This window comes from Myodes glareolus, chromosome 1 (assembly GCF_982192425.1).
Source record: "Myodes glareolus chromosome 1, mMyoGla1.1, whole genome shotgun sequence".
NCBI lineage: Eukaryota > Metazoa > Chordata > Mammalia > Rodentia > Cricetidae > Myodes > Myodes glareolus.
The window spans coordinates 127,970,794-127,993,990 of NC_142026.1; the positions used below are offsets into that span (position 1 = coordinate 127,970,794).

Sequence of the window (23,197 nt, forward strand, 5' to 3'; positions counted from 1 at the left end):
ACGTAGGAGTAGAATTACTGGGCCATTTGACTGTTACATGTACGAGAAACCAAACTGACTTCTACTTAGCACTTAGATGTCATTGGAAAATACACTTTCAGAACTACTGGTCCCTGCTGCCTGATCAAAAACACCCAGCCTGGCCCACCATCACCTGATACACTGTCAGTAAGACACTTCCCACTAGAATGTGTCTTCCTCACTCATTCAATTCTTCTAATGAAGCCAGACCTTGACTCTTGGTTTCTGCTCCTTCCTCAGCATCTCCCAGCATGGCCAGCCCATATTTGTTGATAGAATAACCTACCTGTTCTCTTTCAGTATTGGATACCAATGACCGATTTCTGAGAAAAATAACTATCGGGCAGGGAAGCACAGAGAAAGGATATTCCCGGCAGGTAAGTGGCGCCATCTTCCCGGAAGTGTCTCTCCTTCCTCGGCTTGATTTCCACTTCTTGCTTTTTGCTTCTGTTCCCCCAGCAGCAGTGTTGGTGGCTCTCCCACTGTCTCGGGTGGGTTTCCAGTTGCTCTACTGATCTAGTAGTCGACAGTTTGAGGATTGCTCTGGAAATGCGAGCATCGGGAGGCAGGAAGCCTCCAGCATCCTCTTCTGAGCGCTTTTGGCTATGTTTCTGGGGAGACTCATTTGGGAATAGTTCCATAATACAACAGCTATATAACAATGGAAAAGTGGAAGTCTCAGATACATCACTCTAGTTTCATAAACCAAAGGGCAAACACCTACTTATTATGTTTAATAGTATGGAGGATTTTTCAAAGGATAATAGCTTATTGCTCAAAACCAGACAATGGGGCGGGGGGGGGGGATTATGAGTCCTGCCTTCTATTTAATGGGTCTCTAATGTGGGATAGTGGAACTTAGGAAATATAAATTCATTCCATAGTTTTTTTAGCCAGGCACAACAACCTCCTAATTTTTTTTATAGTAAACTTTCTTTGGAAAGTTTTTTTTTTAATTAATGAGCTTTGCATTAAATTTTTATTAGTGGAAAAAGTTACTTTTATGATAAGAGCGATTTCTCATACCAAATGGATTTCAGCAACTTTGATAGATTTTGAATTAGAAAGTAAAGGTGGGGAGATGGCTGGGTGACCGAAACCCTCGCTGCATAAGCATGCAGACTGGAGTTCAGGGTCACCCCTCAGTCATGCCTGGTTGCCATGATGACCTGCTATGACTCAAGCATGTAGGGGACAAAGACTTGGAGCTGCCTCACTGTATGAGATGGAATGTGAGCAAGAAATACACCTTGTTAACTCACACACATATGCCCATGCATACCACACACACACACACACAAATTCATGGAAGGAAAGGGAAGGAAGGTAGGAGAGAGAAAAGGAATGAAGGAAAGAAGGAAAGAAAGAAGAAAGAGAAACAAAGAGGGGAAGGAAGGAAGGAAGGAAGGAAGGAAGGAAGGAAGGAAGGAAGGAAGAAAGGAAGGAAGGAAGGAAGGAAGGAACTAGAGGTTGGATCAAGAAGCTTGGCAAAGACTATGTACCTCCCTTCTTTCCCCAAACTCTGGAACTTTCACACACAGATTTCACATGATCAACATTATCTGTGCTAGAAAACCACAATCCTTCCTCAAAAATTTGCAGAAGGGATTTAGTTAATGAAGAGAATAACCTAGAATATAGAGGCGGGACCTCTAATTCAGAGGTGCAAGGCATCCTAGCTCTTAGACCAAGAGTAGCCAGCCACCCCTTAGGGTTAGTATTTGGGGATGATTCCTAGACACTGGTGGGTGGGGACCTAACTGTTACACTTACACACCCAGTCACAGCATATACACGTGCATCTAAGTGGGATTCTGAGGTGAGGGACCGGGTCACTGCCCAACCCACAGGGAACCATTCATGTTGCAGTCACAGGTTGGCACATGCTGCTTGCCTGGCAGGTGCCAGTAGAGTATTCATTTAGAGAAAACCAACACACTGGGACCCTTTTCTGAAGAGAACATAGACTTTTGGCATTGGTGTGTTAAGCATGTAAAGGGTAGCAATGGGCCTGGGAATGGCTCCATTGCAAAAGCCAACAGCAGCTTGCCTTCCTTCAGGATATTGTTATGAAGCTAGACATGTCTGATGTTGTATCCTCAGATGAGAGAGGGCTGCCTCAAGCCCTCACATGTAAAGAAATAGACAGCATAAAAACTAACCAGATCCTGGGAAGAGGAGCTCACATACCCAAGGAAACAATTAGGAGATCGATGGGCGGAGTCTGAGTGATGTGTGAATTCTCAAAGGGGTGAAGGAGCTGCAGTACCCAGTGAGGGTTCACTGATGCGGCAAGAATTGTGATAAGATCTTAAAAAGTAATACCATGATGTAAAAAGTGAAGGTGATGGAGTAAGTACAGTAGAAGGGGACTAATAACCAAGGAGCTATCTAGAAATGGTTTCCAGAATAAAACAATAGAAAAAAAAATAGATCCAAAGGTTTAAGAGACAGGAAGGGCCTATATGGAAGTCCTAAATGCCCTAAGTTTGATCCCCAAACACTCCCATCCTTAGTTATAAAGGTTCCATGCGGGCACAGTGACACGTGGCTCTAATGCCAGCACTCAGAAGGCTAAGACAGGAGGATTACAAATTTGAAGCCAGCTTTGGCTGCGTACAGAGATCCTATCTCAAAACTGACCAGGTGGACTAGGGAGATGGCTTAATTGGTATATAAACATGACCTGAGTTCAGATTTCCTGTATCCATGTAAGGAAAGTTGGGCATGATGACATGTACCTATGATCCTAGCATTGGGGAGGCTGGGACAGAAGAGTCCTTGGGAGTTGCTGTACAGTCATGGTAGACTACTCACAAAATAGAACAATTGAGGAAGACACAGATGCACGCACACTGCACACATACACACACACACACACATACACATACATGAAGACAAAGGCAAAAGCTAGCCATGTTGGAAGAAGTCTACAGAGCACTGCACCTTGGAACAGAGTGGATAATCTATTCAAGGACTAACAGGATGAGAACTCAGTCTGAGCAAAACTGTTTCCATTTTAAAAGACAAATACAAAACAGAAAGGTTGCCGGTGGGGGAGAAAAGCAAAACAAAAGACTTCTCCCCAGAAACATCAGGCTGAGATTTCAGAGCCGGAAGGAATAAAGAAGAAATTCCTCCAGGCTGCCAGAGAAAGGGTCCTGATTACTCACGGAGGAATCAAAATTCTCATCAACAACACCAAATGTCAGGCGGCCTTGGGGAAATTCACTCCGAGTTCTGAAGGAGAATGATGAGGGGAGCTTCACAGAGAGAGAGAGAAACAACAGAGCTAGCAGGAAACACATCAGAGTGAATGAGAATTTGAGAAAACAGGAGACAGCCCTCCTGGAACAAGGCGGCCACTAGCAGAAGTCGCTGGAGGGAGGAGCTGTTGCTGACAACGCGCAGAGACGCAGAGACAGTGAAAGAAGCAACAGGCCAGTTTTGATCCGCTTGAAAATCAAAATCATCCATCTAAAACAGTGACTCACACAGAAAATTTAAGACAAGTTGTTATCTGGGACACAGAATATGGATTATTGCGTCTAACAAGGACATTTGACAATTAATACTCAGATATGGCTCATCCCCTGGCCACCTTGATAACACTGCGGTGTCCTGTCTCCTCTCTCCTGCTGAATCCTACCTCTGAATCCCTCCTGTCGTTCCGGTTTGCATGCTCTCCTGGAAGCAGTGCCGCCTCCTGTGCTCACCCTGGTACTCTGTGCTTAAAGCAAACATCTGTCACAGTCAGTGGTTGGTGTCCTAGGTATCTGTTGAACAAATGACTAGAACAAATAAATGACAGTTGACAAATACAAAGATCAAATGCCACTGTGAAATGGTGTCTATGGCCTTATAGACAAAGACAGTAAGTGTAGCTCCATGTGGTGGTGAGCGACTGTAATCCTAGGATTTAGGAGGCAGACGCAGGAGGATCCCTGTAGGTTCGAGCACAGCTTCGTGTACATAGTAGTAGTTTCTATTACTTGACAGGTTGCTTGTATTTCGTATTGCTTTAGCCAGTTTTAACGTAATAAAGGGTTATATTAGAGGGTTGATTGCTTGTTTAAATCTTCATACTCTAGACTGTCAGCCTGCATTAATAGAGGTAAAACTGCATGTCACTGGTTTTAATGGCTGTGTAAGCTCATAGAGAAACATCAACCAGCTCACCAACTTCTGTTAAAGGACACGTGGGCTATTTATTATGGTTGACGTTCCTAAATAGGACATAGTAAGCATGTTTATGCCTAGGCATGTACTTGTCTGGTATTATGTTGGGGGTAGGTTTCCAAGGATACACTTGTAGAGTCAGTGTCTTGTATAGTGCTTAGATTTCTGCATTGCTTTCCAGGAAAGGTAAATCCACTCACTGACTTAGAAGCATTGTACATCGTCCTTTTGTTTAAATCTCTGCCAATCTGAGGGACATGGTACACTGTCCTTTTGTTTATATCTGTGGTAATCCATTTGTCCCTTTATGTGGTTTTGGAGTGTTTTATTTGCCAAGCAATGTGAACATTCCTCTCTCAAACACATTGGTTAGTAAAATGAGGAACAATGATCCTTAAATAGCTTCAGTTATGTAAATGACCCTAAGATTGACTCAGTTTGCATTCATATGTACAGGCATGCATACGGACGTACACACATACATACCTACATGCATTCACATATGGTCCTGCTATTTAGTGAAGACTGATTGCAACTTATTAGGTAGCCCAGGGTGACCCTGAAACCATGATCCTCCCGCCTCATCCTCCCAGATGATGGAATTAGAAGCCTCCACCATGATGCAGCCTTCGATTTTTTTTGAACTGAAAAAATTGCAAGTGAAGTGCTTGTCTACCCATGAAAAATTTTACAAGTTCCTTGCTATATATAGATCATATTGCAAAAGCATTTCCAGGCCCATGTTATGCACAGAAAATAGTATCATTTTGGTCATTTTTGCACACACTTGTGCTTAAAAGTTAGGTATCATTCAATGAAAAATCACGTACGTTTTAGAACGAGTTGTATTGAGGATATAGTCAATGGATATGGCTGCCTTTAGCTTTCAGGCAGTATTTTTTTCAGTAGATCAATGGCTAATACAGTCTCAACCAGGAAGGAGCCAGCTCCTTCCTGCCTTCATTTCCTCATCTGTCAGTGATGAAAATGGGTAATAAAATACCTCATAAGGTGATCCCACCAGGGCAGAACCATATTCTCTCTCTCTCTCTCTCTCTTTGTGAGCTTGAATCTGTCTGACTCACACTCCTCATGGGATCCAGAGAATTAAGCTGGAGCTTAACCAAGTGGCTATGTGCAGATATTTCCCCAACGGCTGGACTGTACGCAGGAGTAAACACGCCCTCCTTGTCTCCCCCTGTGTTCCCACTGGACTCTGTACAACGTGCTCTTGGAGCCAAGAGAGGGAAGGAGGAAGTCCTGGGAATTTTTTTTTGAAGAAAGTCAGTGCTCTCTGGCTGTCATTGCTGGGAGTCTTAGGGTAGGATGGAGCCATACCCTCAGAAGCAGACAAAAATCGGTTCCAGGTCATTCTTAAGCTGCTGGGCGAAACTGTACTGAGAGGAAACTCAACAAGAAGTGGGCCTTGTGCACAGGAAGCTGGCAAGATGCTCTTATTCCAGTGTTTCTTCTTCCCTGGACACAAGGAATTGTAATTAAGTATTAATGGACCTGTTGCTCAGGGCTAGCATGCTCGCCTAGCGTACTACCATCCTGGGTTTAATTCCCACCTCAACGAAAAGAGAGGAGATCAGCAGGGTGGAGGGGATTATAATATGACCTTCTTCCCAGACCAATTGCTGTGAACAGAGGTAGCCAGTCGTTCACCGACTAGTTCATTCAGTATGCACTAAACACCTACACGACATCACAGGCCATTGTCCCTGCTGGGTATCGGGAGTCTTCCTCTATGGTCCCTGCCTTTGTGGCCAGATATTTTAGCGATAAAGATACTCAGGAGACAGATAACAATGCTAATACTTTGGAAAGGGACCAAACCCAAGGCTTCATGCGTCCTAAGCAAGAACTCCACCATTGAGCTACACCAGCATTCTATGTTAGTACTTAATGTTAGGTTGAAGCAGGCTGAAGCATGCAAGCTGCATGGTACAGTTAGCGGCAGGTTTCACAGGCCTCACCCAGTTGACTGCTATTCATTCAGCAGAGCACAGTAGACAATGTGGACAACCTAGGCAGGCCATTGGTGGTACGAGCACAAGACCTTATGGTGTGGGAGAATTGTCTGTATTCTGTCAATCATGTATTTTAATAAAACGCTGATTGGCCAGGCAGGCAGTATAGGCGGGAAAACCAGACAGGAAGTAGAAGTGATGCAAAGAGAACAGGAGAATTCTGGGAAGCAGAGAGGTTCCTTAGCCACTCCTGTGCAGACCACTGAAGAGGCAGCATGTAACTTGCCCTGCTGAGAAAGGTACGGAGCCATGTGCTAACATAGATAAGGATAATGGGGTAACATAAGTTATAAGAGCTAATAAGTAGCCTGACCTAATGGGCCAATCAGTTTATAACCTTATGGAGTCCTGTGTGTAATTTCTCTTTGGGATTTGCCGGCTGTTGGGGTACCGGGCGGGACGGAAACCCCAACAAGCCAGCCATCATGTTACAACCTTACGTGCTGTGCATTCCAGAAAAAACACAGTCAGTGTGAACCTTCCCACAGGGCATAGCCCCCAGCTCTGACTGCTAAGACCTTGTGAAGTGTCCCTCCAGTGGCTCCTCAACTGACCACAGCCTCTACTCTGCCTACTCAGGCACAGTTTGACATTGCAGTGGCCAGCGAGATCATGGCCGTGCTGGCCTTGACGGATAGCCTCGCCGACATGAAGGAGCGACTAGGAAGGATGGTGGTGGCCAGTGACAAAGATGGGCAGCCTGTGACAGCTGAGGACTTGGTGAGTGTCGCTCGGAGACACAGGGGGAACTTGAGGTCCATTTGGAGAGCGGAGATCTCCTTACACTGGTTCACAGTTGGGGTTCTGAAGAGTTCTGCATGCCCCATTGTCTCCTGCACAAACCTTGCTGCTTCTGAATGTCTTCCTTTGTGTTAACAACAGGTCTATACCTGGCTGCGACCAGAACATATGTGTTTTGTAACCATTTCACCATCCTTGTCTGTCTTGATCCCCCACTTGCTTTGGCCAGGCTGGGCTTTTAGGGTTGGCCAGGCTGGGGTGAACAAGACATGGGCAGAGCCAACAATCCCAGGTGCCTGGTCAGCTTGGGGGATGCCCACCTAGAAGCAGAATCAGGGAAAGGGGACAGATCATCATGGCCCTAGGAGCCCTCTTGCTAATTTATTGTCGTTTTCTCTCCTGTAGGGGGTGACAGGTGCTTTGACAGTTTTGATGAAAGATGCCATCAAACCAAATCTGATGCAGACCCTGGAAGTACGTAGTCTCCTTTTTTTTCTCCTGTATTGATTTTTTTTCATGTGTGTGTGTACATGTTGAGCAGGGATGCCACACGCATACACATGCATGTGTGTGCAGGTCAGAGGTTGACCTTTGGTATTATCTTCTCAGGTGCTATCAACTTTAGTTTTTGAGACAGGGTCTTTCACTAGCCTAGAACTTGCCAAGAAGGCTAGACTGACTGGTTAGCCAGCCTAGGGCTCTACCCAGCTCTGCCCTTTGGGCACTGGGATTATAAGTGTGCCACCATGCTACCTTTTTTTTTTTTAAATTGAGTTCTGGGATTAAAACTCAAATCCTTTATGGCAAAGATTTTACTGACTGGGGATCCAGCTCAGGTTTTCTTTTTATAATTGTTTATAATGTAGCATTTGCCTTCATTGGATTGACTGTAGACAATATGAATATTTCCGGCCAGTGTGAGCCTGGCAGAGTATCAGAATAACTTCTTGATCTTCTGAAAAACATAAATCAAAAGTTAAAAGTGAATTTACTGATTCTTTGGTGTGACTTATGTCTTGGCTTTGGCTTAATTGACTAGAATAGGAACATAGAAAGTAAATCCCTACCTAGTGCGCCTGTGAATTGTACTACAATTTTTACCCGACATTGTCTAATGTTAATTATAAATTGTCCGTTTTATAATTATAGATTGATTTTTTTCTTCCCAAGTAAAATGCAGTAAATACTAAGAAATGTTTTTTAAGAATATATGATCTTCTCACTTTGGTGGTGACACTTTTGTAAAGTCTTGTACATAAACACTGAGATTTTTGTCTTGGCTTCTTTGATTCGAAGTGTTTTTATCAACATATGTCTGTATGTATGTATGTAATGTCTGTCTGTCTGTATGTATGTATGTATCTCCACTACAATCTAGTCTCTATATTACTTCTCATATTCATTTGATTTAGCCATTGCTCATTCCTTTCCTTAGATAACAGTTTTTAGGATTTGAGTGCAAAGAGGTCCAAACAAAGAGGGGAGTATCTGTTTGGATTTAGCACAGAGACAGATGTTGGGCTAGAGAGGTGGCTCAGCAGGTAAGAGCATTTGCTGCTCTTGCAGAGGAACTAGGTTTGATTCCCAGCACCCATGTAATAGCCTCAATTCCAAGAGATACCATGTCCTCTGGCATGAGGCATGCATATGATACACATGCAGGTGAAACACTCACACATATAAATTAATATAAAATTAATATTTACAAAGAGAGTAGGTGTGGGGTTGAGAGATGTTACACTGGTCTTTTCACAGATACCTGTCAGGGAGAAAAATATGACACTATGGTCAGTGTCACTGGGTAGAGTTTAAAATCTGTATGTACTAAGCTGCCGTGGGAAAGAGGGATGGAGGTGGCCAGAGGGTGCGTACTCAGGAGAACAGAGCAGAAAGACAAGGGGAATGTCCATAGCCATCCATGTACTCAGCAGATGTAAAGCTGAGTTTGAATGGACGCTTTGCCGTTTGCATTTGTAGCCTACAGTGAGTTATTTTATTCCCTCGGCCTCAGCTTCTGCCCATGTAAAGCGGTGACTGTAACAACTTGCCCCACAGGGTAAGTGTGAAGAAGATCAAGAGTAGAGAGCTTGCCTCCAATGTGCACGGCCTTGGCCTAGCACAGTAAGTTAACTCGTAAGTAAGTAGGTAGATATCACTTGGTCTCGAAGATGTCGGCCACACTGAAAGTCTAGTTTCATTTAATAGATGGCTTTCTCCGAAGCAACACTTAGTACATTCACATTAGTACATTCACATCATTTCTAATTTTCATGTATAGTGTTGACTGTTTTAAAATTATTTGAACAGATAACTTATTTTAAAAAATCAAAGCACAGAATTTGGTTAAGATGTTTGCATATGTGAACTCTGTACCTTGATTCTACACAGTCATCTGGGAAGGGCCCCTGGAATCAATGACATTGAGGGTCTGTATCTATGAACAGCCTAAAAATCTAATTTGTGGACAGTGTTATATTTTGGACACACCTATTGCTAGTGTCATAGGAGGCCACTGGGAGACCCCCTGCCTCACTACAGGTGGCTAAGATGCTAGCAATTCTCAGTCCTAGCTGTCCCAGGAACACCTAGGAGATATGGGGATACTGACCCATACCAGGTTCTACCATGGACTAAGAGGAGCAGGTGGCTGGGGAGAGGTTAAATGTAAGAGGAGAGAAGGCCTACTTTTTGTCCTGGCCCCCTGGCTAGCTTACGCCCAAAATAATCACACAGAAACTATATTTATTTAAACACTGCCTAGCCCATTAGCTGTAACCCTTATTGGCTAAATCTTATGTCTTGATTTAACCCATTTCTATTAAATCTGTGTATTGCCACATGACTGTGGCTTACCGGCAAGATTCTAACGAGCATCCGTCTCAGGCAGGAGCTCCATGATGTCTGCCTGTCTGTCCTTCTTCCCAGCATTCAGTTCTGTCTTCTCCATGCCTACCTAAGTTCTGCCCTATCAAAAGGCCAAGGCAGCTTCTTTATTCAACCAATGAAAGCAACATATAACCAGAAGGACCTCCTACACCAGTTAAGGCCTAGATATTCCAGACAAGCCTCATCATAGATGAGCCAGAGACAGAGTGATGAAATCACCGCATGCTAGAGCACATAGTCCTGGTGCCATTGTGGCCACAGGCTACATGCCTTATTCTAAATTAAAGTTTAATAAAATTAAAAAGGCAATATTTCAGTTGCTTGGCCACCTTTCTACTGTCACATTTATTTAGGTTTCTGAGAAAGAGGTACTCGCTACATTTTAAGTACTTACAGCAGTGTATGGCCAGAGGCTACAGTACTGAGCAGTACTGAATTATAATACTCTGTTGATACTCTGGTAAGTAACCAGATTGCTTGCCAGATTGAAGTAATAATAATTGGAAGTAATAATCCTAGGAAGTTTCTGCAAAGAGCCATTATGGAGTCTATTCACTCCCAAGCATTCTGCATATGAAGTAAAAAATCAAGATACATATTCCTCTAAATAGATCTTTTAGACAATTTAGTGCAAAGTGCTACCATTGAATATGTGTCTTTGTCCCTGTGTTTGAATATCTGATAACACCATTTTGATCGTTAGTCCACTCAGACTCCAAACTAGGAATTTCACACTAGGACTGTAATGTTAATGTGGTTATTAATTGTCCGTGGCCTTGGATTATATCCCTTGCATCCCTGGGCCTTGGGTTTCTCATGTCAGGAAGAGGTCAGCTCTTGCTCTCCCATTATTTGGTTCCGTGATTTCCAACTAAAACTACTTTGCACAAGATCACGAAATGTGAGGTAAAGGGCAAAATCGTGAGTACCAGACTGGAGAGAAACTGACCAAATGGCTCATTTTCTGGTTAGATGAGAATAATGAGGTATCCAGACCTGCCAACCATAGTTAACAGTTCCCAGAAAGGAAACAGAATGCGCCAGGTGATCTAATGTAACCCGTTAGCTTTCCTTTACTGTAACAACTGTGCAAGATGAACAACATACACAGAGGACACGTTTCTTTAGGCTCACGGTCTTGGAGTTTTCAGTCTGTGTCTGGTTGCCCTGTTGGTTTTGCCACTGTGTAAGACAGCACATCCTGATCAGAGAATAGATCAGAACAAGTTGCTCCCCTCATGGTCAGCACATGAGGACAGTAAGGGACCAGGGCTCAGTAGTCTCCCTCATGGAGAAGCCCCTCCCCTGAAGGGGTTCACCACCTTCCCTTGGTGCCAAGATTTTACCGGAGGCTTGTGGAAGATAGCCAGGATCCAAGCTCCAGCCTAACATTCCATAATGCACAGATATCAAAACATCCTTTTGTTCTCCTGAGATATGTAATTGCTGATTAAAACTCAAAATGGAAGAGCTAGGGAAATGGCTCAGTGAGTAAGAACACTTGCTCTGCAAGCATTGGGGCCTGCATTTGAATCCTTATTGCCTACATAAAAAGCTAATTGTGGGGGCTGAAGAGATAGCTCAGAAGTTAAGAGCCCTGCCTGCTCTTCCAGAGGTCCTGAATTCAATTCCCAGCAACCACATTATGGCTTCCACCCATCTATAATGACAACTGGTGCCCTTTTCTGACTTGCAGACATACATGCAGACAGAACAGTGTATACATAATAAATAAATCTTTAAAAAGAAAAGCTAAGTGTAATCACATCACCTGTAACCCCAGCTCCCATGTCGAGGTAGGAGGTGGAGAAGGGAGGATCCAGGACCAGCTAACCTGGTACATGAGCCGTGAAGAGCAGGAGACCATGTCTCAAATAAGATGGAAGGCTAGGACCAAAACATGAGGTCATCCTCTGACCTTCACATGCATCTGTGTCCTGAGTGATGTACCTGCACACGCATGCACACACACACACCCGAAATAAAGATATAATCACAAAGCAGTCTTGCTGATCGATGAGCCATAAAGCCTAGACAATAAGAAAATCTCTGTGAAAGATGAAGATTCTTTCCTTCTTTAATAGATCTGCCTTAGATTAAGCAGCAGCTTGGATTGATAATTCCAGGAATCATGAAGCCTATGCCTGTTAGACTGCACCATGTCTCCTGTGTCCCCTGGAGACCAGGGCCTGATGCCTCTCTGCCAGATGGCAGCAATGAGGGCTGCGGTCTGTCAAGGAGGGGAGCCAGCTGCCATCCAGGGATGGACGCGGTGACTTTGTCCTCATTGCACTTCTCCAGGCAGCATGCCCCAGGCAGCAGGATCCTGTTCTTCACTCTCCTGAGGACTTGGGAAGAAAGCTAAATAGCGAATTCAGATTGTGGCTTTGAGGAGCTGTTTTATTCTCAGAACGTTGTTTTTTTGTTGTTGTTGTTGGTGTTTTTTTTTTTTTCCTTCCATTAACTGTCTTCCGGCTTTTGTTCAGCTCAATAGCCCATTGCAGTTCACGGGAATGTTCATGGTTCCGAGCCGCCCCACCCCCTGCCCATATCACTCCCTCCTTTCCGCTGTGTCAGCAAAGGGGCAGCCTATATTTTCACCGGTGGAGCCAAGCCTTCATCTGAACATACCCCAAATAACCTGGCAGGGCTACAGATAAAGCCTGAGTGTTTTAGTGAGAAAATGATTTTCAGATAGAACTAAAGCCTGTTGTCATCAATAAAGGAAAATAAAAAAGACTATAAAAATGATTATATTGACAAGGTTAACTTAAAGATGTTGAAAGCCTAAAATTTTTAATTAGTGCCTTATATTGGCTTTGCTTTAGTTGCAATTGTGGTGATTGGTTTCATGTCAACTTCACACAAGCTACAGTTATTTTGGAAGAGGGAACCACGCCCCCACCAGATTGACCTGTGGGCCAACCAATGGTTGATGTGAGCCTGTCTAGCTCACTGTGAGCAGTACCTTATCTGGGCTGGTGATCTTGGGCTATTAAGAATGAAGACTGAGAAAACCACGTGGAGCGAGCCAGGAGACTGTGGTCCTCTTGGCCTCTGCGTCAGTTTCTGCCTCCAGGTTCCTGCCTTGAACTCTTGCCCTGGCTTACCTCGGTTACAGAGTCTGACGTGACAGTTATCTGCTGAAACAAACCCTTTCCTCTCCAGCTTGCTTTTGGTCATAGTATTTTATCACAGTAATAAAAACCCTACCTAGGACAGTAACTAGTAAGAATTTCTCATAAACTAAGTATAGTATACGTGGATTAAAATGTCATAAAGGAACCCATTGCTTTGTGTGCTTTCTAAAAAAATATTTTATTAGTAAATTTGAGTTGGGTATGGTGGTGCTTGGCTTCGATCCTAGTATTGAATAAATAGCAATAGAAGGATCAGAAGTTCAAAGTCATCCCTGACTATATAGCAAGTTGGGCCACCCTGGGCTACACAACACCCTGTTTGAACAACCACAGCAAATCATTTTCATCATTGGTACATTTCACCCATGGTGATTTTTTTTCTTTTTCTTTGCTTTTGTTATCTTAATGATTGCCAGATTTCTAACATGGAAAAATAATTGAACTATTATTTTTAAAAGATTTAAGTAGGATTTTTAAAAACCGAAAAACCAACTTTTGTGTGAGAACGATAGTTCAGTCTTGTCCTTCATGTAATTGGCCTGTCCTGGCTCCCGTAATTCATTAGTTGTATTTTCTTTATATTCAGTTCTCTGAGGCAAAAGTCTCATGTAGTCTATACTGACATTGAACTCCCAATCTCCGCCCCTGCTTTAACTTCCCAGAGGCTGGGATTGCAGGTATGTGCTGCATTGCCTGGCTTTGATTTTTCTCCTTCTCTCCCTCCTCCTCCCCCTCCTCTCACTTATAGACCCTCTCTCCCTCCCTCCCTTTCTGTCTCCCTGCCCATCTGCTCTCCTCACTATGCAGCCCTGACTAGCCTGGCACTGGCTATATAGACAGACTGCCCTTGTCTACACAGAAATCTGCCTTCCTCTGCCTCATGAATGCTAGTAGATTTTTCCCGAGTTGACGAATTGTTATTTACAGGGAAAAAATATTAAAAAATACTGCTTAGACTATAAGGGTTTGGTTAAATTATTTTTAAAATTATAATATGGACAATAAGAAATAAGGTACAGAGCTTCTTTTATGAGTTTGTCTCTCGCTCAGCCTTAACCATAGTCTGATTCTGTCCAAGGAGACCTGATACACACTTGGTGTCTGAATCAATCAGGATATCTTTGGTTTTAGTTTTATTTTAAAGAGATTTGTTTTTTTGTTTGCTTTTTATTTGTATGTATGTATGTATGAATGAATTCATGTTTGCATAGTGTGTTTGAAGGCCTCAGATGACTCTGGGTATCTTCTTCTCTCCACTGGGTATCTTCTCTCTCCAGTTTGATTTTTCAGGCAGTTTTTTCTCACTGAACCCACAGTTTGTCAACTGGGTAGACCAGTTGGCCCACAACCTCCCTGGATCTGCCTGTCTTACCCCCCCAACCCCATTTTCTCTCTTCTTGTGTGCTAAAATTACAGGCTGGTGTCACCACACCCAGGTTTTATGTGGCTTCTGAGGTCATGAACTCAGGTCCTCACGTTCTCATGGCATGCATTTTACTGACTGAGCCGTGTTCCGAGGCCTGCTCATATTTATTTTTAGGTTGAGCTGTAGCCCAGATTGGTTTCTAACCCCTCCGTAGCTAGTCATGACCTTGACCTACTGATCCTTGTGTCTACCCCAAGTGTTGGAATTCCAACACTCTACCTGGCTCCACTCTTCCTGGCTCACAATACTTTCAGAACTCTTGGAAGTCGCTGTGCTTTGAGCATGCACTGTAGACTTAGAATGTGTGAGTTAACTTTAACATGGATCCCTCTGTGGCACCTTGACTCCCCAAGTTAAGCTTGGTGTCCATTCTTCTGTTTCCTTTATGGTCCTAATTGTTCTTGTTCTTCTGTAGGGGACACCCGTGTTTGTGCACGCCGGCCCCTTTGCTAACATCGCTCATGGCAACTCGTCAGTGTTAGCTGATAAAATTGCACTGAAGCTGGTCGGGGAAGAAGGTTTTGTAGGTAAGTCATTTTGCTTAACATTTAGTGATTGTAAACTCCTGATGGAATTGAAAAAATAATGGCTGGGATAGAGTAGTAACATGAAATTTCATCTTATATACCTCTCTTTGGAGAGGGTCTCGGTACTGGAGCACTATTGTTCTATCTCAGTACCATTTATATTGGTGAACCCTTGGTTCTGAGGTCAAGCACGTATGCTCTTCAGAGCTCTCGTACCTGTCAACTGAATGACGATGGACATATTTTTAAGTACGTTTGAACCTCAGCTATAAAGTGGGGCTAGTGAAATTATTTTAATTAGTCATCCAGTGGCTATATATTCATATTCAGAACCTACCACATTCAAAGCTCAGAACTGGGGATCCCATGGTTAGCAGATCCGATCGAGCAGCAGGCCTTATGGAATGTACTGTCAGTGATGGACGCACAGGAGACCGTGGTCACTGTCTGAGCTGTTAGCGCTTATCATAATACTAGTAAAATCAGTGTTTGTTTCTTCCTGGAATCCTGGCGTGGTTTTGTAACCTGATAGAAGGGAGGTTCCCAACCAATAGGCTCAAAGTTTATTTGGTGGATTTGTCTTGTTTGCTGTCAGGAGAGGGCACCTGCCATAGAGTTTTCACCATGGTTACTAGTCATGGTCTTAGGCCAGAAGGGTAAAGTTATGAAGAAGCCGAAAACAAAAACTAGGATTCCTGGAAGCATACTGGGAGGGTTTTATTATCAGATTTTGCGCTGTCAACAGGCAGATCCCGTGATCCTGAAACTGTCCATAATCAAGTATCACAGTTGCTTACTTCTCGCTTGGCCATCGGCCTTGTGTCAAGCTCAAAACGTGAGTTCTTTTAGTAGAAAAAAATTTCCGCTGGGCAGAAGAACCCAGATCTATGCTTTCAGGCTGTGACATCTCAGTGTTCTTTCAGCATTATTGAGACTGATTTAAGGATCCCCTTGTAGACAGTGTCTGGATCAAATGAGGATTTATGTAATTCCATCCTTCAAAGATCTGTGCAATGCAGCAATCATGTACTTTGCTGCTTAGGCACCAAGTCCGCAGCAAGAATGACTAGGCACGCTAAGTGGATTTGCTCAGCTGAGCATACATAGCAGTCGAGCTAATGGCTGAGGAGGCTGGGGAAGAGCAGATACTGAGTAGATGGGCACTTAAGTGAAGAGGTTCTAATGCATTGACTGGATAAAAGGGCTCCTAGCGTAAAGCACTCTGGTGCGTGCTGACAGAGCTCTCTGATTTATCAAGCAGGTATTTACAGAATATGCATCATCATGACAAAATATCTTTAAAGATACGTGTTAATGGTGTCTGCAAAGCACGCTAGCACTCCTGTGGCCTGGACAAGACATTAGACCCTGGGCTTGGTGGCATTCTCATTGGGAAAATGAGAAGGGGGATCAGATGAGGAGTGGGAAATGGAAGGTGGGTTGATGCAGGGTTAGATGTTGTGGGATGGGAGCCTCCTTTTGGTAGTAGGAAGCAAGAACTTTCCAAGGGCCCAGTGTTCTCTTTGGTCATAGCAGAACCTCTTTGCTATTATATTCAATAATATCCAAGGAAAAATTGATTTATAAAACATAGGCAATTACACAAGTGTCAACCATGCTTCTAATTACTCCTCTGATTCTGTTGTGGTCTGAGGGGAGGGTTCTGTAGTAATCTTCTTGCCCAATGGGAGAGTCAGGACAACTTTCAACTCAGGTCACCAGCCCGGCTCAGCAAGCACCCCTACCCACTCAGCCACCTCACCAGCCAAAGTAGGGTTCTTAAGAGAGCTTTCTTCACAGATTTAAAGAGAGGGTGTGGCCACTGTGCCTGTCAGGTTCTGACCTGACACCTGCCAGCCCTTATCCAGTCCTCATTGTGACTCTTCCCCAGTTATTGATTCGTGACTAGGAAGGGTTAAGGTCCTTCTAAACATTGGGTTTACTGTGGAGTGATAATGATTTTTTTTAGTTTTTGTACGATATGCATCACTTAGAGTCTGCCATCTTTGCTGTGCGACAGGAGAGTATCAGTTACTACACGGCCAGTCTTCAGAGCATCTTCACCTGGAAGTCATCAACCCGTCTATGCCTGGACTCTAGGCACTTGCCATGGAGAATGGGGTGCACTCAGGGAGGCGGGGACCTTGTTGATTGACATCTCTTGAGTAGAATCTTCCCTGTTTATGGTCACTTAATATCACATTCAGTTCTGCCCCAGCATCCTGGCAAGGAATTCTTTTGCCTACCCGGAATAATTATCCTAAGATAATGGAATCAACAGTCCATTTAGTCTCCCAACAGCCTGGTGTTTATTTAATTAACTGAATGAATTTGTCGGATGAGAGCAAAGTGCTGCAATGAGAATTTTAGAGAAAGTTCTGCGGTGACTGTAATGGCCCCTTCTTATGAGCCCATGGTTCCTGTGGGAGTCCACTCAACCTCCAGCCACTGCTGGAACACAAACCTCTCTTTGACATCAAACCCGAGTCAAGGGTTATTTTTACAGAAAAACAAAGAAAGAAAAGGAGAAGTATCACTGACTTCCTATTTTTAAATTATTATGTCATTTAAATTATTTATAAGAATCTCAAAACTGTTTTCAAGCCTTAGCTTTTGCTACTTGAGTGTGTGGACCTGGAATGGTAGATACTCATAGCTGAGGGTCCTTATATCTGATGGTTGCAGCCACAGGAATCTATGGGTAGAATTTGTAGGTACTGACTTCTCCCATGCTTAAATACTGATAGAATGGGCCAGATGTGATTGATAACTTATACATGTAATCTTGGAAGACTAAGGCAGAAGGACTGTGAGTTTGAGGCCAACTCACACTTGTCTCAATAACTCCAGAATGCTTCACCTAAATCAATGAATAAATCAATATAATTGTGATATGATGCCATGCCAGTGTGTCTTAATATACACAGCAGTAGATCATGTTTGTATTGCCCCAACTCCTCTGCATTAGCCCAGTTTCTATTTCTACATTGCAATACCACCGATTTTTATTTTAAAGAAAAGAATTCCGTTTTGACTTTTGTTCCTCACCTGGGTTGTTAGCCTGAGTCTTCTGATGATCTTCTTATTGGCAGAGTTGTGAGGCAACAAAAGGCATCACATAGCAAGAAAGCGTGTGTGTGTGTGTGTGTGTGTGTGTGTGTGTGTGTGTGTGTGTGTGCATGGGTGTGGTGTATGTGGGTGTGTATAAATGTATGTGTATGAGTTTGGAGTGTGGATATGTTAGTGTGGGTATATGTGTACATGCATGAGGGCGGTGTGTATTTCTCCCATCCTTTTTTTTTTTTAATTGGTTTTGTTTCTTTTGTGTTTTGACTATTTGGAGCTAATTCTTGTACATGTGCATGAAGATGCCTTAGGAGTCCAGAAGAGAACATCAGATCCCCTGAGTAACGGTGGCTGTCACCACACATACTGGTGCTGTGAACCAAGCTAAGGCTCTCTATAACAACTGCATCACTGAGCCCCTCTCCATCCCAGGGGAGCTGCTTTTGAGACAGGGTCTCACTTGGTAGTTTTATTTGGCCTGCTCGCTGTGTGAACTAGGTTGGTAGAGATTCTCTTACCTCTGCTTCCTAAATTCTGGAATTAGAATCCTGTCAGTTCTGAACGCCAGAGCTGGGTTCAGGTGCCACCCTCTCGTGCCTCATAGTATTTATTTTATTCCAATGGAAATGGGGGAGGGGCCATATTCCAACACAGCACTCTCTTGCCTTGAAATGTCCTTCTCAATACATTGCTGAGTAAAGGGGACTTGGGACCACGACTTCAGTCGTCTTGCTTTGCCTTCATCCCCATCCTTTAGGACAGTTGTAAATCTTCCCTCTTGAGTTTCAGGGGGCTCCAGCGAATTAGCTCCACCCAGCTACTGACTTACTCACGCCATCTGTTTTTATTGCAATGACGTGTTAAATACTCCATCCTTTAGGTAGAAGAAAGCCAGACCAAACTAAACATTCCTACAATTTCATCCACCCTTTAAAAAAAAAAAATCTGAGTTGAAGTGTCCAGCGTCTGAGCTCATAGGCTCCTGGTGCTCACCCTGCTCTCAGCCAGGGCTTCACTCTGGTATGAAGTTCATTTTTGTGTCTTGAGTAATCCTATACATAATCACATGGGGCCGAGAACTGGCTTGTTAGCATTATGACTGGAGGGGCATGCGAACCTGCAGCTGCTGAGTCTGGAGAGTGGACCTTAGGCATTGTTCTCAGACAAGCTTCACTGCAGAGATGCTGGTTCAGAGTGTCCCTGGACATCTGATTCCAGGAACTCATGCCGACTCCATTCGCCAGTCTTGCAGTGCTGGCCTCTCGCTAACACACTTAACATTCCTACAAACGAGGCCTCTCTTTGGTTTGGTTTGGGGTTTGGTTTTTAGCTGCCAGTCTTCAGTCCTTACAGAAAATAATAATAAAATTGAGGGAAGCTCAGTGATAGAGTGCTTTCCCGGCATGACCAAGGCCCTGGGTTCAATCCCCAGCATAGATAAATGGTAGAAGCAGGCAGCAGAGACAGCTCAGTGGTTAGGAGCACCGGTTGCTCGACCTGGATTCAGATCCCAGCACCCACAAAGCAGCTTATAAAAATGTCTGTAACTCTGGTTCCAAAGGATCTGATGCCCTTTTCTGGCCTCAGTGGGCCCCAGGTAAGTGTATGGCACACAAACATATATCAGGCAAAACACTTATACACGAAAAAATTGATAATCAATAAATAAGATTGAAATGTTCTGGTGATATACTCCTTGGGAAAGTATACAGGTTAAGCTAACCAATCTCCTTTTTCCCCAACACTGAACTTCACCAAGTCTTGATGTGCTCTTCCTGTGTGCTTTAGGTTCGGGTGTTAGTATTTCATAAGACAGATACCTAGGGATTCCATGGCAGAGGCTAGCATGGCCGGGACCTTGGATTCAGTTCCCGGCATGGCGAAAGAAGGCAGAGACTTGACGTAGTTGAAATCTCTGTGACTTGGCTGCTGTGACCTGAATAGTTGACTGCCTGGTTCTTCCTCACAGCAACACCGGGTGGCAGCGCTAGTGATGGACCCTCGTGAATGAAAGTCTTGGGTTCGAAGTTAGCTCCTGAGCTCAAGGGACCAGGCCTGGTTACTCTGGCCTTACCCCTCCTGTCTTTGATGTGTCTTGAACTTGTCTTCTGCGTGTGTCTCCTTGGCCTTCCATTATGCTCCAGCAAGTCTCACACATGCGGAGCAGACGGTGACATCATGCCCATTGACTCCTAGAACCATTAGTCAAAACAGACATCTTTCCTCTAAAAATTATCCCGTCACGAACATCACAGCAATGTGAAACGTGACATCATCTTTCGTTTCCTCCTTCCTGCTGCTCTAGAGCAGCGGTTCTCAGCCTGTGGGCTAACTGAACTCCAGAAATATTTACATTATGATTATGATAACAGTAGCAGAGTTACAGTTAGGAAGACGCAGTGGAAATAATTTCATGGTTGTTGGTCACCGTAACACAAGAGTCGCAGTTTCAGGAAGATTGAGAACCGTTCCTCTAGAGGGAAGCACTCTCCAGGTGGGAAGAGGTATCATTTCCGGGTATACATTCATACTTTTATCACAAAAGATCTTCAGTTAACTTTCTCAAACCTACTCTGTTTACAACATTAGGTTACAATAATTTCTTTAACAATACCCAAAGAAATGTCAGACACCTCCATTTATTATATAATTAAGGGTCAAACAATTTAATAGGTATTTGTAACCTAATAGTTTACTGGCTGTCTGTAAGAATGAATTGAAAGTAATACTGTATCGTCTCCATACCTCATTAACAAGACACGTGTTGGGCACCACCCAACTCTACAAAACCTGGGCCAGATGTGCTCAGCCTCTCAACTTCAGCGCGGTTCTTTGTTCCTACGGCAATCGTTCTGACTTAGCTTCATGAAGTACAGCATGTTATTTAATAGACACTTCTCTTGAAACAGTGACCTACTTCACAGTAGTAGGGCTTGCCCTGCCCAACAGATACTGCCTTTCTATCCTCAAAACCGTAAACTGTCCCAGACTGGAGAGGTGGGTCAGTGGTTAAGAACACTTGTTTCTCTTACAGTGGACTTGGGTTCAATTCCCAGCACCTGCCTAGCAACTCACAGCTGTCTGTAGCTCGGTTCTAAGGTATCCAATGTCATCTTGCTGCTGAGGGTACCAGGCTTGCATGTGATGCCCAGATACATACATGCAAACAAAACACTCATACACATAAAATTAAATAATAAAAATAGTAAGGTTTTGTTTTTTAATGTGAAGTGTCTCATAAGATGAGATGACTCATGCCTGTCATCCCAGGATGAACCTTGGGCAAGCTAGTGAGACCCTGTGTCAGAGAAGAAGAGAGAGAAAGTATTTCAATGTTCTCCTATGGTTTTTCTTTTTGTAAGTTTGCTTATTCATTCATGAGGGTGGCAGAAATGATGCTTATAAGTCACACAGGCAGTTTCTGGCATGGGTAAATCTTTGCTGAGAGCAACATGAGTTTACTTTCCAGACCAAAAGCCTACTGTGTGCCAGTGCTAGCCCAGCACTTTGCAACTAAACACTCACTCGCTTGTTCTAAGAGTCTGAAGGAGTCGCAGCACTGGGCACATCTTCCAGCTGATGTAACATGAAGGGGCCTGTTTCTTGGGGTTTATGTCCTGCCCAGTTCCCCACAGCCAGCAAGCCCCAAAGAAAATCACACAGAGATCTCCATACGTTATAAAACTGATTGGTTTATTCGCTCTTGTAGTTTATATTAACCCATTATTCTTATCTGTGTTAGCCACATGGCTCGGTACTTTTCTCAGCCAGGCAGGTTGCATCTTGCTTCTCAGTGGTCTGGGCAGGAGTGGGAGGAATGGGCTTCCTCCTCCCTAGAATTCTCCTGTTCTTATCGCCCCACCTCTACTTCCTGTCTGGTTGACCCGCTTATACTTCCTGCCTGGCCAATCAGCATTTATTAAAAATAAACAGATTGACAGAGTACAGACAATTCTCCCACACCAAGCTGAGAAGATCGAGCATCAAAATGAGGGGGTTTGTTCCGTGGTGACAAGCTTGGGCTGGAAGAACAGAATCATCTGACCCAGTCCTTGGCCCCGGTCTAAACTCTTGCTTCTGCTGCTTCCTGCCTGTGAATGTGTACTTTGGGTCTACACCGCCATCCCCATCATCTAGCCTTGTGTTTGCACACAACGGGACTAAAGTTTGTTGAACGAAAACCTGGTTATACCAAAACACACCAGTTATACCAAAGACGTCTCCAACGGCAAGCATGTCTTCATGTCTGGGTTGCTGTTAGGGTTTTTGTTTGTTTGTTTGTTTGTTTGTTTGTTTTTTAGTAGTGACCATAAACATATTTACCACGTGGTTTATTAAAGTAACAAATAGATAAAAGTAATTAAATGAAGCCTCTTGCAGTGCCACGTGACTATAAGTCCCAGCTACTCAAAAGGCCGGGGTGGAAGGACTGCTTGAGTCTAAGAGTTCAAGGACCAGCCTGGAAAGTAGAATGGGATTCCCAAAAGCTCCATCTCAAAAACAGGGGTGGTGGAGCTAGGGGCTGGAGATGTAACTCAGTTGATACAATGCTTATTTAACATTGCCTAACTCCACCCATGGGTGGAACCAAACCACCTTGTAGGAACTGCACACAGTGGCACACGCCGGTGATCCCAGGGCTCAGGAAGTGGAGGGAGGCAGGAGGGCCAGAAGTCCAGCATCACCCTCAGCTATGTAGCGATCCTAGGAAGGCCTGATCGACTTAACACCCTGTCTCAAAAGAGTAGTTGGGGGCTGGAGAGGTGGCTCAGTGATTAGAGCGCTTGTCGCTCTTCCGGGGACTGAAGCTGGGTTCCCAGCACCCATGTCAGACAGCTCACAACTAACTCCAGCTCCATGAGACCAGCACCCTTTTCTGGCCTCTCCAGCAGGCACAAGCGCACACATGGTCCACCCTCGTCGACAGATAACACTTAGAGAAAATATAAAAACGATATAGATATTTTTTTAGAGGCATTTTAAAAAGTAAAATGTTTTAAAAAGCCATTGTGCGTGTTAGGAATGCTCAACCTGACTTGACCTTTTCTTTATGCCCTGCATGATGCAAATGTGTTCAAAAATGAGCTCTGTGGCTCATTCCTGTTTATGATTTATGTATATTCCAAACAGCATGCTTGGAATATCGTTCTGCTTATCATTGTAAAATGTGGAGTTCAA

General features: G+C 43.9%; 1 protein-coding gene across 1 annotated transcript in view; it reads left to right on the forward strand.

Moving 5' to 3' along the window:
- Nucleotides 1-23,197, forward strand: part of Mthfd1l (methylenetetrahydrofolate dehydrogenase (NADP+ dependent) 1 like) — a 174,763-nt gene that overhangs the window by 67,208 nt on the left and 84,358 nt on the right. Inside the window, exons 17-20 of the mRNA XM_048419753.3 lie at nt 322-398; nt 6,813-6,953; nt 7,380-7,448; nt 14,842-14,953. Of these exons, the coding sequence (XP_048275710.1) occupies nt 322-398; nt 6,813-6,953; nt 7,380-7,448; nt 14,842-14,953 (399 nt within the window). The remainder of the gene's footprint in view (nt 1-321; nt 399-6,812; nt 6,954-7,379; nt 7,449-14,841; nt 14,954-23,197) is intronic.